The 15,236-nt window shown below is 44.4% G+C and overlaps 1 protein-coding gene across 4 annotated transcripts in view; it reads right to left on the bottom strand.

Moving 5' to 3' along the window:
- Positions 1–15,236, bottom strand: part of USP45 (ubiquitin specific peptidase 45) — a 1,582,349-nt gene that overhangs the window by 330,712 nt on the left and 1,236,401 nt on the right. For all 4 annotated transcript variants that reach the window (XM_085611114.1, XM_085611117.1, XM_085611116.1 and 1 more), the window contains one exon: positions 395–1,055. In XM_085611114.1, coding sequence (XP_085467240.1) covers positions 395–1,055 — 661 coding nt within the window. The remainder of the gene's footprint in view (positions 1–394; positions 1,056–15,236) is intronic.

The following is a 15,236-nucleotide window of genomic DNA, read 5'->3' as shown; positions in this document are numbered from 1 at the left end:
CGACATGATGCTTCATACAGTAAATATGATGCATCCATCATGTCACAAGGAGTGCGCAATGAAAACTGTTGCATAGCTGTTTTCACGCAACGATGCAACAGTATTTATAAATAAGGAACTCCTTTTTCAAAGTTCATGTGTTTCTAACATAGACTAGTTTTACTGGCGTTGCAGGCTTTAAAATCCTAAATTTACTGTACATTTTACCAAAAATGAGTTTCCTGATACTAACCTAGCAGTATTTCACGAAATGGAGGCCCACGATTTTGTACAGCCCGAGCCTATTTTTGATCCCAATCCAACTCTGAATACTGGAGCTCTGTCATATCACAGGACTTATGTAAATAAAACATGCAACAATAATACAAAAAACTAAATATATAAAAAGCCGTACCACTGCCAGAAGAGTTCCTTTTTCTTTCATTCTTGTCTGTGCATCTCTCACATAAAAGTTTGTTGTTACCCATCAGCAGCTCCACAGATGTGAAATGGTAGAGACACGACTGTACAGAGCACTCCTTGGAGCTGGCGGTGTAGCCGTGGGACAGGGTCTGAAACGCAGTCTGGGGATTCAGGGTTACAGCTGGCCTTGCAACTGAGAAGGCAGACCTGTTAGTAAAACACCACCCTTCCTCTCCAGGGGTGGGCTCTGTGCTGCCGAGGCTGAGCCGGGAGATGGCGCTGCTGAGGTTCTCTCCTTCGCAATCATTATTACTGGTCTTGCCAGGCGTCTTTTTTTCAGAGGCCTGGTCCATGTCGACGCAGGGTGGGAGGGGCACACCACTGGCTCTTTCTGGTACTGGCTTCAGTGAGCTTTCGCACTCTGAGGCCTCGCTGTCCGCATCCATGCTGCTCTCGCAGTGACTGCTGCCCCCTTTGTCACTGCCCTCCGAAGGAGTCCCACTGACCACAGCATCAAGCGTGCCATTTACGTTTCCATCAGTCAGAGGCCCGTCTTCCCCTTCAGAAGTCCTACTTTTCTGCTGCATTATAAGACGACTCTCGTCTTCGCATGAGGTCACCCTTGTAAGTCCCCTTTCTTGGTTTAATAAATTCTGTAAAACAAAGATTGAAGACACTGTGTTAAACTATGCATATTCAGTTTCTTTTTGCAGACATATAACATTCATTTTCACTAATTAACAACTCATGACCAGGGATGATGTGTAAGCGGGCAATAATGCGCCGACGTTCATCCTACAGCAATGTTGCAGTTTCACTACAGGACAGCAAATTAACCATCAATCAAGGAATTGTAAGCGCGCTACTCACCCGTGAGGGTATCAAGGCGCTGAGGGGCAGGGGGGTCTGCAGATCCGTTTAGCCGATGAGCCAGGTCTTGAGGGTCTTCCTGAAGGTGTTCAGGGCAGGGGGCGCATCTGATGTCTGCCGGTAGCTCGTTCCAGGTCTTGGATGCAATGTGAGAGAAGGATCTTCCACCTGCTCTTGCTATGTAAATGCGTGGGGTTTCGGCCAGTGCGAGGTTGGAAGATCAGCGGTTTATTTTGGGTACGTGGAAGTTGATTCTGTCGTTGAGGTATTTGGGTCCGTTGTTGCGTAGGCATTTGTAGGCGTGAGTGAGAATTTTGAAAGTGACTCTTTTCTCCACGGGGAGCCAGTGGAGACTTCGTAGGTGTTGGCTGATGTGTTTGTGTCGGGGGATGCAGAGGACGAGTCTGGCGGCGGTGTTCTGTATTGTCTGGAGTTTGCGGAGTAGGGACTTGTTGATGCCGACGTAGAGTGCATTTCCATAGTTCAGTCTGCTGGTGATGAGTGCGTGGTTGACTGTCTTCCTTGACTCAGGGTGGATCCACTTGAAGGTCTTGTGGAGGATGCGGAGGGTGTTGAAACAGCTAGAGGTGATGGCGTTGACCTGTAGGTTCATGGTGAGTGATGAGTAGAGTACAATGCCGAGGTTCTTGGCGTGGTCTGAGGGGGTAGGTGGGCTTCCAAGGGCGGTCGGCCACCAGGTGCTGTCCCATGCAGAAGGGGTGGTACCGAGGACAGGGACTTCTGTCTTCTCGGCGTTGAGCTTCAGGCAGCTGTTGATCACCCAGACAGCGATGTCTTGCATTCCTTTCTGGAAGTTGAGTTTGGCAGTGGTGGGGTCTTTGGTGAGGGAGAAGATGAGTTGGGTGTCGTCGGCGTAGGATACGATGTTGAGGCTGTGTTGTCGGACGATGGCTGCGAAGGGGGCCATGTAGATGTTGAAGAGGGTGGGGCTCAGTGATGAACCCTGTGGGACTCCACAAGTGATTTTCGTGGGGTCGGAGAGGAAGGGTGGGAGTCTGATCCTTTGGCTTCTTCCGGTGAGGAATGATCGAATCCAGTCCAGGGCTGTTCCTTGTATGCCTGTGTCATGTAGTCTGGTGACTAGTGTGCGGTGGGAGACGGTATCGAAGGCCGCTGATAGGTCGAGTAGGATGAGAGCAGCGGAGTGGCCTTGGTCTAGGAGGGTGTGGATGTTGTCTGTGGCGGCAAGTAGGGCGATCTCTGTGCTGTGGTTGCTTTGGAATCCGGATTGGGACGGGTCGAGGACGGCGTTCTCTTCAATGAGTCGTGGCAGTTTCCTGTTGACTGTTTTCTCTGCAACTTTGGCTGCGAAGGGGAGGAGCAAGATGGGCCGATAGTTCTTGAGGTCGGTGGGGTCAGCTGTGGGCTTCTTGAGCAGGGGTCTGACTTCTGCATGCTTTCAGTCATCTGGGAAGGTGTCTGTTTTGAAGGTGGTGTTGGTGGTGCGTTGTAGTTCGGGTGCGATGGCGGCCGAGGCTCTGTGGTAGATATGAGGGGGGCAGGGATCGGTGGGGGCCCCCGAGTGGATGCTTTTCATGGTCGAGGCGGTGTCTTAGGCCGTGATCAGTGTCCATTTGGAGATGGTGGGCTGGCTACTGTTTCTGGGGGGCGAGCGGCCGTCTGTGGTGCCTGGTCGACAAAGTTGTCGTAGAGGTTTTTGATCTTGAGGTGGAAATAGATTCCAAGCTTGTCGCAGAGTTCTTGGGATGGGGTAATGTCTGTGGCTTTGCTGCATGGGTTGGTGAGTTCTTGAATGATACAAAAAAGTTCCAAGCTGTCTATGGGGTGTGTCCTGGTGACCGGGGAGACTGTCACCACCAGCGTGGCCCACACATCCTTCATTCCCAGGGTTGTGAGCCTGCACAGGTCTGTTCCGGCTTCCTGGTTCCATGTGGCCTGTGGTGCAGCCACAATGGGCAGGCATTTCCTGTCATTTCAGTGGGAGCCGACTGAGTGTATAGTGTGTGAGGGAGGAGGTGTCTGCCTGCGGTGCAGCAGCTTCTGATCCTTCTCCCTTCACCCTTCTTGCGCGCCAGGGTTGAAGGTCTGCTATGCTTGCCTCTAACTGGTTGGGGGATGTCTTGGTTCCCAGGGTGACTGTGCCTCCTTGGCAATCTGCGACAGGCGGTTTTGCTGCTTTTCAGTGGCAACGCCAGATTTCTTTACCTCTGTGCTTCTTTTAACTTGGCTCGGCATCCACATAGCTGTGCATGCAGGCCGGGTGCGGCTTGTTCAAAGACCTGGAGCAGTTGTTCTATTTGCCTCTCTGTTCCTGCTTGCGGTGCGGTGGGGTTTGGGGTGAGATTTTGGCATCCTCCTGGCTGCTTGGCGCCTACAGAGGACGTAATTTTGGGAAATGGTGTATATGCATGCCCCGCGTCTCTTTGTTTCTGTGTTTTCTGCCTGGTGTGTGCGGGTAGAAGAAGCAGGCACTGTTTCCCTGGGGGCAGTACTGCGCCTGCAGGGTAGACTGTTGTAGGCGCTAGTGATGGACTGGGGTTGCTGTTGACGCCTTTGTGGGATTCATGGTGCTGTACACCTGTGTGATGCAAGCATGGCTCAATGGTGCTGGTCTATGGTTTCAGCGCCTCTTTCCAGATGGGGATTCAAGTCCTGCCTCAGAGATTCCTGCAATCTTCACAGTCGTGGTCAGCCTTTGTATTTTTTTGCGTTGTGATTGGTATTCATGCGACTCGTTGGGTCTATAGTGTTTTGTGGCCTCTGGTTTAACAAATAAGCAGGACGTTGTTCCGTTGCAGCTCGTGTTCAAGGCTTCACCGACTTTTTATATCCCATCCTATGTCTTTCTTTTGTGTCTTTCGGTTTCTATTTCCCTGAATATCACTAACAGTTTGGTTCTGTAATACTGGCTTACGTGCACTCTTTTCCTCTTTGCTGCATGATGTATGTCCTGGTGATAGGGGAGAATGCTGTCTGCTGCTTTTCTCCCAGAAGGGTGTGTGCTGTTATGCCCACTGACGGAGTGGTCGCAGCAGGCTTATTCTCCTGGTGTTGCCTGGTGGCTTTGTGGCAATGTTCAATCTTCGGGTAGCATGTCTTCTTTATCCTGTTCATCCCGGTTACCTGAGGACTCTGAAGTTTACTGTGAGGTCACAGCGTTTCCATTTCCAGGTTCTGTTCAGTCTGAGGTCTGCTGGACGAGTGGTGCCTCTGTCTTGGCACCCGTGATGGCTGTTCTTCCTCCACAGGGGATTTCCTTCTTCCCATCTCTGGTCGTCTGTTTGATTCAGGGGCTTCTCTTCCCCTGGTCTGTTTTCTGCAGGGGACAGTGCTAGCTCCGGTTGCCAGTGCAGGGATCTGGCAGCCATAACACTTTTGGTGCCCATGGCTCAGTGGCCACTCACTGACCTCGTGTGGTTCATTTTGAGGCTCTGGTGGCCACAAATATGTGTTTTGTCCTGCCTTCTGCCTCTGTCGGTGAGGATCCGGAGGTAACTGAGCCAGCCGCTGCTGCCTTCCTACATCCTGAGAGGGGTTTTCTTTGTGCCCTCTGATACTCACTGTGGTTACCAGCATGTGTGGTTGGGGGCCTGTTCAGGAGCTCTCCGGGTCAGTGGCCTTTGGCATGTCTTCTGGAGTACTCGTTCTTCAGCCTGGTGGATCCTGGAGGTGTTATAGTCGGGCCTCCGACACTTTTCCCCTCCGCTGTGGGCTGGGTCGTCTTCTTCTTGCAGGACCACACCACTACCTTGTCCTCTGACAGTCGGCAGGGTGGAAGGGGTGCTCTGTCTTTGTCTGCTGTTGCGGATCGGTTGTTTCAGTGGGCTTCTTCATCTGTGGGGTCTCTCCAGGCCATTTTCTTCAGGAAGGTTGGACCTGTCCGACCTGTCGTCTGAGCAGAGTTCTGCCCTCTCTGGGCTTCTGTATTTTTCCCCTGGTTTTCTCAGGATGTGTCGGTTGGGGGGTCGTCCTCTGGTGTTTTTGTGTGTGACGCTGCAATGTCTTCTTCCCCAGTTGTTTTCCACAGGATGGGAGATGGGCGTAAATGCCCTGTCGTGTCCTTGGCATTTGGCTCGGTTGTGGTTTTCTCTCCGTTTGGGTAGTATGTTTCAGGTACAGAAGGCGACGGCTTTGGTTGTGCTGGCTGCTCTGGCATGGCCCAGATCTGGTTTCCACTTCTGAAAGACGGTGTGGTGCGGTTGGAGTGGAGCTTCCTTTGGTTGTACGCCCCCCTGCAGTTTCCGTGTCTCTAGGTTCTGTCATTGGCATGACCCCGGGGCTGTGGGATTGGAGATTGGCCGGGAGGGTGTTGATGTCACAAGATTTCTCGGCTTCTGTGTCTTTTTTGGTGCTGGTGTCAGGTCGGTTGCTGCCTAGGGATTCCTATGCTCGGCATTAAGCGCAATTTCAGGCCTGGTGTGCTCGGGCGAGTTTGGTTTCTCATTCCGTTTCTCTTCCTCCATTGTTGGGGGTTCCTCCTGGCTGTTTTCAGTTGGGTCTTGGCCTTCTCGATCTTTAGGGTTGGTAGGCCACTGTGTCAGCGTTCCTATCCCCTTGGGGTGGTCTGGTGGATGGCCCTGGGTATTGTCTCCAGGTACTTTGTGGCCTTTTCTACTTTAGGTCTGGTCCTGCTGGTGGTGTGTCCTCCCTGGGTTCTGCAGTTGGTGTTGCGGGCTCTCTAGTTTCCTCAGTTTGTGCCCTTGTCTTCTGTGGGGTTTTGTTGCTTGGCCTTGACGGGGTGTTTGTTGTATCCACATTCTCTCTTAGAGCTTAGTGATGTATTAGAATGTTGTTGTAGGTATTCTATGTTCTGATGCTAAGTTTCAGTCAGTATTGTTACTGCTGCTGGACCCGACACACCGGTTTCCTGTGCGGAATAAAGATGATTATTTCCTTTACTTTGATGGATTATTTATACAACAATTTATTGGCGACGAGCTGGCGGATGAACTCCTAATCTCTCACTTTAAGATCACTTCGTCATTTGGAGCAAAAATTGATTTAAAATCCGTTTTGGGAAAACAAGGATTAAACAAGGATTTCAATTGATTGGAGGAGCGCATATTTAAGAAGGACATTTTTCAGTTTGGATTTTGTTTTTTACCTTGAACACAGAGGTCCACTGTGTTTCAGAGTTGTATTGCCGTTGGGAAACATATCTCTGACATCACATCTTTCAAGTGGAGAAGCGCAACGTTTAAAATGACTCTCGCGTCTTGCATTCGGAGCTCTACAATGCAATGACGCACGTCCTGACTGTGCGCTGAACACAGTTCCACTTAAGAGCGTACGCAACATAAGCTGTAATTACGTCGGGGTCACGCAACGTGACCCGAGAGAGAGGCCATTTTTTTTTAATCATTTACTTGAATGTCAGATTCTTCAACAATGCAACGTAAACAACTTCTAAGGTGTTTTTGATTACGATATCATTTAACAAGTTATTATTGACGGAAACACAAGAAACAGGTGGGAGTTTAATTGCATTATATTTCCTGCTTTACTTTAAACTTTAATAGACATTTTGAGAGACAGTAAAGAAAAAGTACTATGCTGCAAAATTCATTTAAGATATATTTGAATTACCTTTAAGTAAGATGGCTCAACAAAACTTTACCATTAATCCTCCTCACAGTTTTTGGGTAACTGGTCGTGAACCTACTATGAAGTGGACAGAGTGGAAAGAGTATTTTGACAATTACATTGCAGCAACTGATGAAAATAAAAAAATGTCAGCAGAGCAAAAGAAGAGAATTCTTTTACTCTCCTTAGGTCCAGTGGGGTTAAAAACTTATAATAGAATGCCTAAAAGCATCGTTGGAGGTGATGCAAATGTATTTTTAGCGGCCTTACAGGATTTAGATAAGTACTTCACACCAAATGTTTGTATTGGAATTACAAGGTATACATTTCATTTTTTAAACGCAAACAACTTAAAGGTGAAGCAGTTAATGACTACGTTGCTGAACTAAAAAAGTTAGCTATTGACTGCAAGTTTGGTGCCAACCATGATTATTTCATAAGAGATCAGCTAGTAACGCATAGCAATAATAATACCATTCAGTAACGATTATGGATTAACGGAGATGCACCTCTAGATGAAGTTGTTAATATTGTACGTAAGGCAGAAATGTCTAGGAGGTGTGCGACAGAACTACAACAACCAGACAAGGATGGGTCATGTGTATGTAAAGTTGGTTCTCGGAAAGTTGAGCATAATAAGAAATATGACTCAAAATGGAAAATGACTAACACAGACTGGAAATTTTATTTATTTATTTGTAGGTTTTATATAGCGCCTGAATCACCCCCTAAGCGGTATCTCTGCGCTTTGGACTGTGCTGCTAGACGGGCTGGCGGGCATTATTAAAATAGGGCAGTCTTAAGAAGTTTCCTGAAGCACAGATAGTCAGGACATTGTCTCAGGTGAATGGGGAGCTGGTTCCAGTAGAGGGCAGCGAGGTAGGAGAAAGATTTCCCGCCTAGCCTTGTTTTCCTGACCCCGGGGACTAAGAGAAGCGATTTGCTTCCTGACCTGAGGGTCCTCATAGGGGCGTAATGCTTGAATTTCATGGAGATGTAGAGAGGACCATTGTTAAGCAAGGCCTTGTGGACGATGCAGCAATGTTTGCGTGTTGGAAGCCAGTGGAGCTGTTAAAGAAGGGGAAGGGAGGCAGTTTTGGCGGGGCATTCATGAAATGCTATCGTTGTGGCAGTAAAGACCACATAGTGTACAGTAAATCATGCCCTGCTATCAAACAAAAGTGTATAAATTGTGGCGTTATAGGACATTATGCCAAAGTTTGACGCAAGAATAATTTTAAGGTAAAATGTGTTCACAATATTAAAAGTTCAAGTAGTAGTGAGAATGAGGAGGATAATGATAAACAGGGAAGTGTCTTAAATCTTCAAGAAAGGAAGTTTGTTCGCAATATTGAGTGAGAAGAACACAAGAGGAAAACCTGAATGCAATATGTCCATTGGTGGTGTTAGGATAAAAATCTATGCAGATTCGGGTTCACCTTTTACAATGGTGAACGAAAACGTATGGAGAAACAAATTCACAGGAAAAGTGGGAGAGTACTTATCTCCATCAGATATCAATCCAGAAAGCTTCACTGGTGAAAGAATAGATATCATTGGATATAGATGGTTGTCTTTCGCATTTAACAGCAAACGTGCAAGAGGAAAGTTATACGTGGCAAACAGCGGCCCATCAGTACTGGGCTGGCCCGATCAAGGGAACTTGCATATTATTTTAGATCCAAATAGCATTGACAAAGTTTTAGTAGTGGATGAAGCCATATCCATTGGAAAGGAAATGGAAAGGAAGTTTCCTAATGTGTTTGAAGAACAATTAGGCATACTTGAGGAATTTGCGCATGGGATCATCCTTAAACAGGATGCAATTCCTAAAGTACATAAAATGAGAATGATACCTATTATGATACGAGAAGAAGTGGCCAAGGAACTTGAAAGGTTAAAAGATATGGATGTCATCGGAACCTGTGGAGTCTTCTGACTGGATTTCTTTGGTTGTGGTTGCTCGATGAAGTAACTGAAAAATCTGTTAATAATAATATACTTAATGTTCGTTTTCCTTTACCTAAAATTACTGAATTGGTGTCTTGCCTCAAAGGTGCGTCGATCTTTCAAGTGCATTATCACCAGATCTTGCTACCTGAAAAGTCTGTAAAAATCACGGTCTTTATCACACCTTTTGATTGTTTTCAATACAAGCGTATGCCGTTTGGCCTGGCTTGGGCTGCGGCTGTATTTCAAAGACTTATGTATAACTTGTTTGGGAAAGAAAATGGTGTATTATTCTTTCAGGATTACATTTTAGTTTTTGGTGAGAACAAATGTCAACAAGATGAGAGGCTACATAAGGTATTAAGTATTTTAGGAAGTAAAGGATTAACAATTGAGTTAAGCAAATGTATATTTTCTGAGAGAAATGTATCTTACCTAGGTCATGTTATCAGTGAAGAGGGCGTTAAACCCAAACCTGCTTTAATCAATGCTATTGCAAATGTACCGTCTCCCATGAGCAAGGACGAAGTAAGATCCTTCCTGAGAATGGCGGAGTATTGTGCAAAGTTTATTCCAAACTTTGCAGGGAAAGTGTTCAAAATCAGGGAACTACTTAAGAAACATGTTAAATTCTGTTGGGATTCTTTATGTGAGGAAGAATTCCAGTACATCAAAGAATTTTTAGAAAAGGTACCACATTTAACAAGCTTTGACCCTAATTCAGACACTTACATTACTGTAGATGCAAGTAATAAGGGTTTAGGGGCAGTCCTCTCTCAAAAGAATATTCATGGGAAGGAGAACCTACAGAAGAAAAGTACCCTATAATTGAGCGAGAAGCATTATCTTGTGCATGGACACTTGATCATTTTAGAGCTTTCATTTGGGGTAAGCCTGCAGTCATTCGCAGTGATCATAAACCACTCATCAAACTACTTTCCACTGAAGGCATTTCTTATTCTTCGGCAAGATTATCTATGAGGATTAAAGATTATGTTTACAAAATGGTTTACATTCCAGGCAAAGAGAATTTAATTGCTGATTTCTTGTCAAGATTACCGAATCCTTTAGGTGTGTCAGGATGATCCATGGAATTACTATAAAGTTGCTTTTGTGCATGATTCAGGCTCATCTGCTATTGAACATAAAATGTGGGTTGAAAAACATTCAGAAGACAAAGACTTACTAGAAATTATCAGGTACATGTCTGAAGGATGGCCAAAGAAAGAGGCGCTGTCAAAGGAGTGTAAAGCCTTCTGGGAAGTTGGATCTGAGCTACCCTTAGAAAATGACATCGTTTTTAGAGGTTGTAGAGTAATTCCTCCTGCTGGCATGAGGAATTGGATTTTGAGTCTATGCCATGTAGGACATTTTGGTGTGGTAAGGACGAAAAACGTTGTTAAGGAATCTTTCTGGTGGCCTTCTATTGATCAAGCAGTTGAAGCGTTTGTAAACAATTGTACTGTTTGTTCCTCTTCAGATAAAACCTTCCACACATTAAGGCCCCCTATGTCTGACGTTAATATTCCAAATAAACCCTGGGTAAATGTTGCCATTGATATTATGGGTCCCATTGGTGAGTTACAAGAGTACATTATTGTTTTAATGGATTTATTTACCAAATGGCCCATTATAGATATTGTAAGTAAAGCGGACATTAACACAGTTTTGGAATTTTTAGACCAAGTGTGTTTATCTGAGGGCATTCCTATTACTCTTTTGAGTGATAATGGTGTACAATTTAATTCATTAGCAGCCAAAACGTATTTCACTAGGGTTGGCTTAAAACACAAAACCACAGCACTTTATAATCCTAGTGGAAATGGCACAGTTGAAAGTTTCAACCGTGTGTTGAAAGGGACAATACAAAGTGTAGTTTCAAAAGGAACTGATTGGAGATTTGCGTCAAAAAAGCTGTATGGGCATACAGAATAACTATTAAAAATGATGTAGCAGGATTATCACCTTTTATAATGATGAGAGGTAGATCTCCTAGATCCAAGTTTAATCCTGTTTGGTTGAATGAAAGTACAGTTTTAGAGTGGTCACCTGCAATTGTGAAGAAAAGACTAATGGAAAATCAAATGAAGAGCAAAGACTATTATGACTTACGTACTAATGTTAGAAAGGTTTGTGTAAAAGTTGGTGATTGGGTAAGAATCAAAAAACCAACAAAGGTCGCAAAAGGTGTCAGTAGATTTTATGAGCCAGAAAAAGTAATTGAAATTTTAAAGAATACTGTTTGTTTAGAGAACGATAAAGTGTGGAATTTGAAAAGAGTAGAGTCATTTAGGAGTGAAATGTAAAACTGATTTAGATACAGATCCCCTTTGATATTAATGGACCTAATTACCAAAATATTGCTGTACTGTTGTAGGGATTCTGCGTATGCACAGAACTATGCGCAGGAAACCAGAACCTTAGAGAATTGTGGTGTACCAGAAACTCCCCTCAGAACTAAGAACCCCTTATCCGACTAGCTTAGTGTCACATTCGTTATCCGAGATTTAGATCGGCGGTCCCAATGTATAGACAACCCAGAACATGCGACTTAGTTATTCTCAGGAATGGTGGGAACCCGAAATACCCGTTTGCACATATATATTAGTCCACAACAGAATAACTAAGACACAGTAAAGTTTAAAGAATTTATTCATAAACCTCGAGTCCTGTTATACAGTACTTTGGCTAACATAAGCAGACAAATGGTTAAGATCATTACCATTAGCATTGTTACAATACCATAGAAAATGAAAGGAGCGATCATATTGTAATGACAGTGGAAAACAACCACCCTCCTTTCTCTAGCAACTAATAATATATTATTAGACTATTAGAAGGTCTCATAGGCTTGCATAGGGGACCCCATACCGTATAGATCAGCTCGGGTGTATCACATCACAGGATCAGCTCAGTGTTCTCTGCAACAGCTCTTCTATCGAATGCCTTAACAATATGCTGCGCTGTGATATTAAAGCCCACGACATTCTGGTATTTGCGGCTGCGTGCATGTTGTGACTAAACAGTGGTACGATCACCCTGAACATAATCAGCCGGCACCGTCTAGTGTCTTAGAACAGTTCTTTACTCGATGTACAGACCAAGGGCACTAGCAACTGTTAAGGATGTATAAATAACATTCACTTGAGACGAGTCTGCATTTCTCAAATGAATAACATGTAACAACAGTGTCGGGTGCAAAGGCAGCATAACAAGATGTTTTTCCAACAGCTAACGTGATTGAGCTAACTTAGCACTGTAAATAGGGAGTGGCCTAAAACCACGTGACATCCCCCTTTGATCGAACCACTGTGTAACCAGGGGCGAACAATTTTAGCAGAACGCAGAGTTCAAGATCAACGATGCAGACTAAAGAACTTGAAATGTGAGTTCAGTAAGTCAGAGGAAGAAAAAATCTCGAAGAGTAGAGAGAGAGACAGAAAAAAAAATGTAAAAACACAATCCATCGTCCATAGATGCCAACGATCATTTGTGAGAAGATAGAAAAAATTTAACTCCATTGAACTTGCCATCCGGCAGTCAATTTAAGAAGGTATAAGCAGCATATGTAGCTGCAGCTTCCAGTAGAAAATCATTGGAGTCATCCGCAAAATTGGCTGTCATCCAATCCAGCAACGAAAAAGAACACACGTGTTCCACCGGGAAATGAGCATCAAGCACTCCACGTGGACAAGAAGCAGGCATCTCGATGTAACTTCGTGCCAGGAAGTCAACTGCTGCTTTCTCGATATCCCATAATCCAAGGACTCCATGCGCCGCACCCAAGGCCATAAACCCGACTCCAGAACAGTCAAACTCATGAACCACTAAGGGATACATCAGTTGATCAAAATCCAGGTCAGGTGACACCAAGTTTGACAAACACACATCCAGAGCCCATTGGAACGGACATTCGAGACAGTGAAAAACAGGCTGTACACAAGTGAAATACGGGAACCGGAAGGATAATCCATAAGCGATACTCAAGGTAGCCAGTGGTAAAGTCCCATAAGTTTCCCACATCTGGCTACGCAGATGGAACAGGCTGAATCTGTGGTCGAGAAGCGCAAGTTGTGCAGCCATAGCGTAGTGCGCAGACCAACAGTAGTATGCCAGCAATTAATGCGAGTATCAGAGGAAACCCTCCGAAAACACCAGAAAAAATAGAATGAAAAATAGCTGATATTATACCAAAAATAGACTGGAAAGACGTCACAAGGCCAGAGCCTACAATTTTAAAAAAATGGACCAGACCAGTCGTAGAAGAAGCATTGAAGATAGTGTGTATTAGTGTGCCAAAATGGAGGGGGAGGTCAGTATTCAAAAGTGCTTGAACTTCCGTGCGAGCGTTTGCCACCTGAAGGAGAAATGTTTCACGTGACGAAGTCAATGCAACCTCCTTTTGAGACAAAAGAGCCCTTATTCTGCTCATCCTATTGAACTCTGCTTTCAAGGTCGGAATCGTCGGCCAGATGGATATATCCAGTCGGCCTTGCGGGGGTGGGAACAGCACGTTATTACAGCAAATTACTCTCCGTGAAACTGAAACAATATAGGGAATTCCAGCTAACATCCCACAGCAAGCCTCACTATTTAAAAGCAAATAACTACCATTAGCAAGCAGCGTAAATGACGGTGTTATAACTGGCACAGGAATGCCCTTCAATATACAAGCTAAATTAGGGGCATTCATATTACACGATCCATGTAATTGGATATGTCTACATACTACAGAATGATCAGGAGCAGATGTACACTCCTCACCTTTCAAATAAACTTCTTTGCCGTCTCTCCCACATCGATATGTAAATGGGAGAGACCATACCTCATGCAAGAACGCAGAACCAAGTTTTTCGTATCTGCCTAAGGCATAATGTTTCATGCATGAACTAAACCTATACATAGAAATTGGCAGAGTGACCATCCCATGGACAAGCCACACAGCATAATCCGACTCAGCAACAGAAAAAGGCAAAGGTTCTAACTTTTCTATATGCAGTAGTGAATATGTAGCATCTTTCATGGACATGAATTGCTGCTTTGATGTCAGATTAAATGGGCGGAATAAAGAAGAAATATTCATGTAATCCCACGGCACTTTCCCCGCCTTTAACGTCTGCAAAGTCCAAGCAAATTGCATTATCGAACGCAATTGATTTTGACCATGATACAATACAGACACATCGTCCTGGACAATATCTACAACAGATGAAACAATGTTATCCAATGTATATATTCTTGAAGATAAGGTATTAATACTATTATCTATTACTGCCAATACTTTTTCCATATTGGCTTGGTCAATTGCACGGAGTCTGGAAGCAGCCTCAATCTGCGACAACTTCCAGACCTCGTTGTAAACAGCATACACCCATCTTTTGGATCTACCCAATGCGGGACCCTTAACAAAATCATTCAAATCAATTTTGTCATGCAAACGTGACAAGTGAATCTTAACTGAATCTAATGTGGAATGTTGCAACCATGTCTGGCACAATTTACCTACCGAGTAGGTAGTGACAGTGTGTGAGGACAGAAAACGTGGGTCTACTCTATCCTGTACATACCCGGGAATTAACCCCAAAAATCTACGCTGACAGTTATCCGAACTTTTCTGCCATACCAACCAACCTTTAGGGTCTAATGCACTAATATTGAAGGTGGAATTGGAAATAAAAGACTGCAACATAGTAAGGGACAGATCTGTGTGATTCTCCCAACCAGGGTAAGCTCTCAGATCCGGGATCGAGGGGGAATTTAATTTTTTAGAAATAGCCAATCCTAAACAGGTTGTCTGAAAAATTGTAGAATTTAAAAATAACATGTGGTTTGGGATGAGGCAGGCACGATGTAAAGCTTCTGTACCTTGTACTTGCCAAGATTTAGTTCCCCAAACCGATTTGAGATCAATAGTATGTTTCCAAATGTCATACCCACCAACTGCCAAATCATCCATGAAGGACTTAGAAAACAACAATTTAGTGTGGGTCAAACGCACCTTTGAAATAGGTTCGTCTCTAAGTTTAAAATAAAAAGATGCATTATTGGATACACTGAAATCTGAAAAATACGAAAAATTTTCGATCAATGTTTTTGAACTACCAATCTTCGGCGCTGGGCAATGTTCCCACTGTGTAAAGTTGACGAAACTACGAAATGTGTTTGCCCTATGAAGAAAATGTGTGCCATAATGTTGATAACAAAACTGTTCTGCATAGTTTTCATTATTCAAATACAAATCCTCAGCATCAAATGTGGCATAGTATTTCAAATCAGAAAACAGCGTCTCTATAGTTTTAACATCCCAATCATCAGACCGAATGTCTTGTTTCACCACATCTCCCATACAAACACGATATACAGATGGCACAATAATCACTTCCGTCGGCCCATGAATTTGAAATTTAACTACATCCCATGCTATTCCATCACGGACAGGCCAGGCGGTG

Source organism: Triturus cristatus, chromosome 6 (genome assembly GCF_964204655.1).
Source record: "Triturus cristatus chromosome 6, aTriCri1.1, whole genome shotgun sequence".
NCBI classification, from domain to species: domain Eukaryota; kingdom Metazoa; phylum Chordata; class Amphibia; order Caudata; family Salamandridae; genus Triturus; species Triturus cristatus.
Note: the sequence above shows the minus strand (reverse complement) of the source record. Positions and strands in the feature narration are given on the sequence as shown.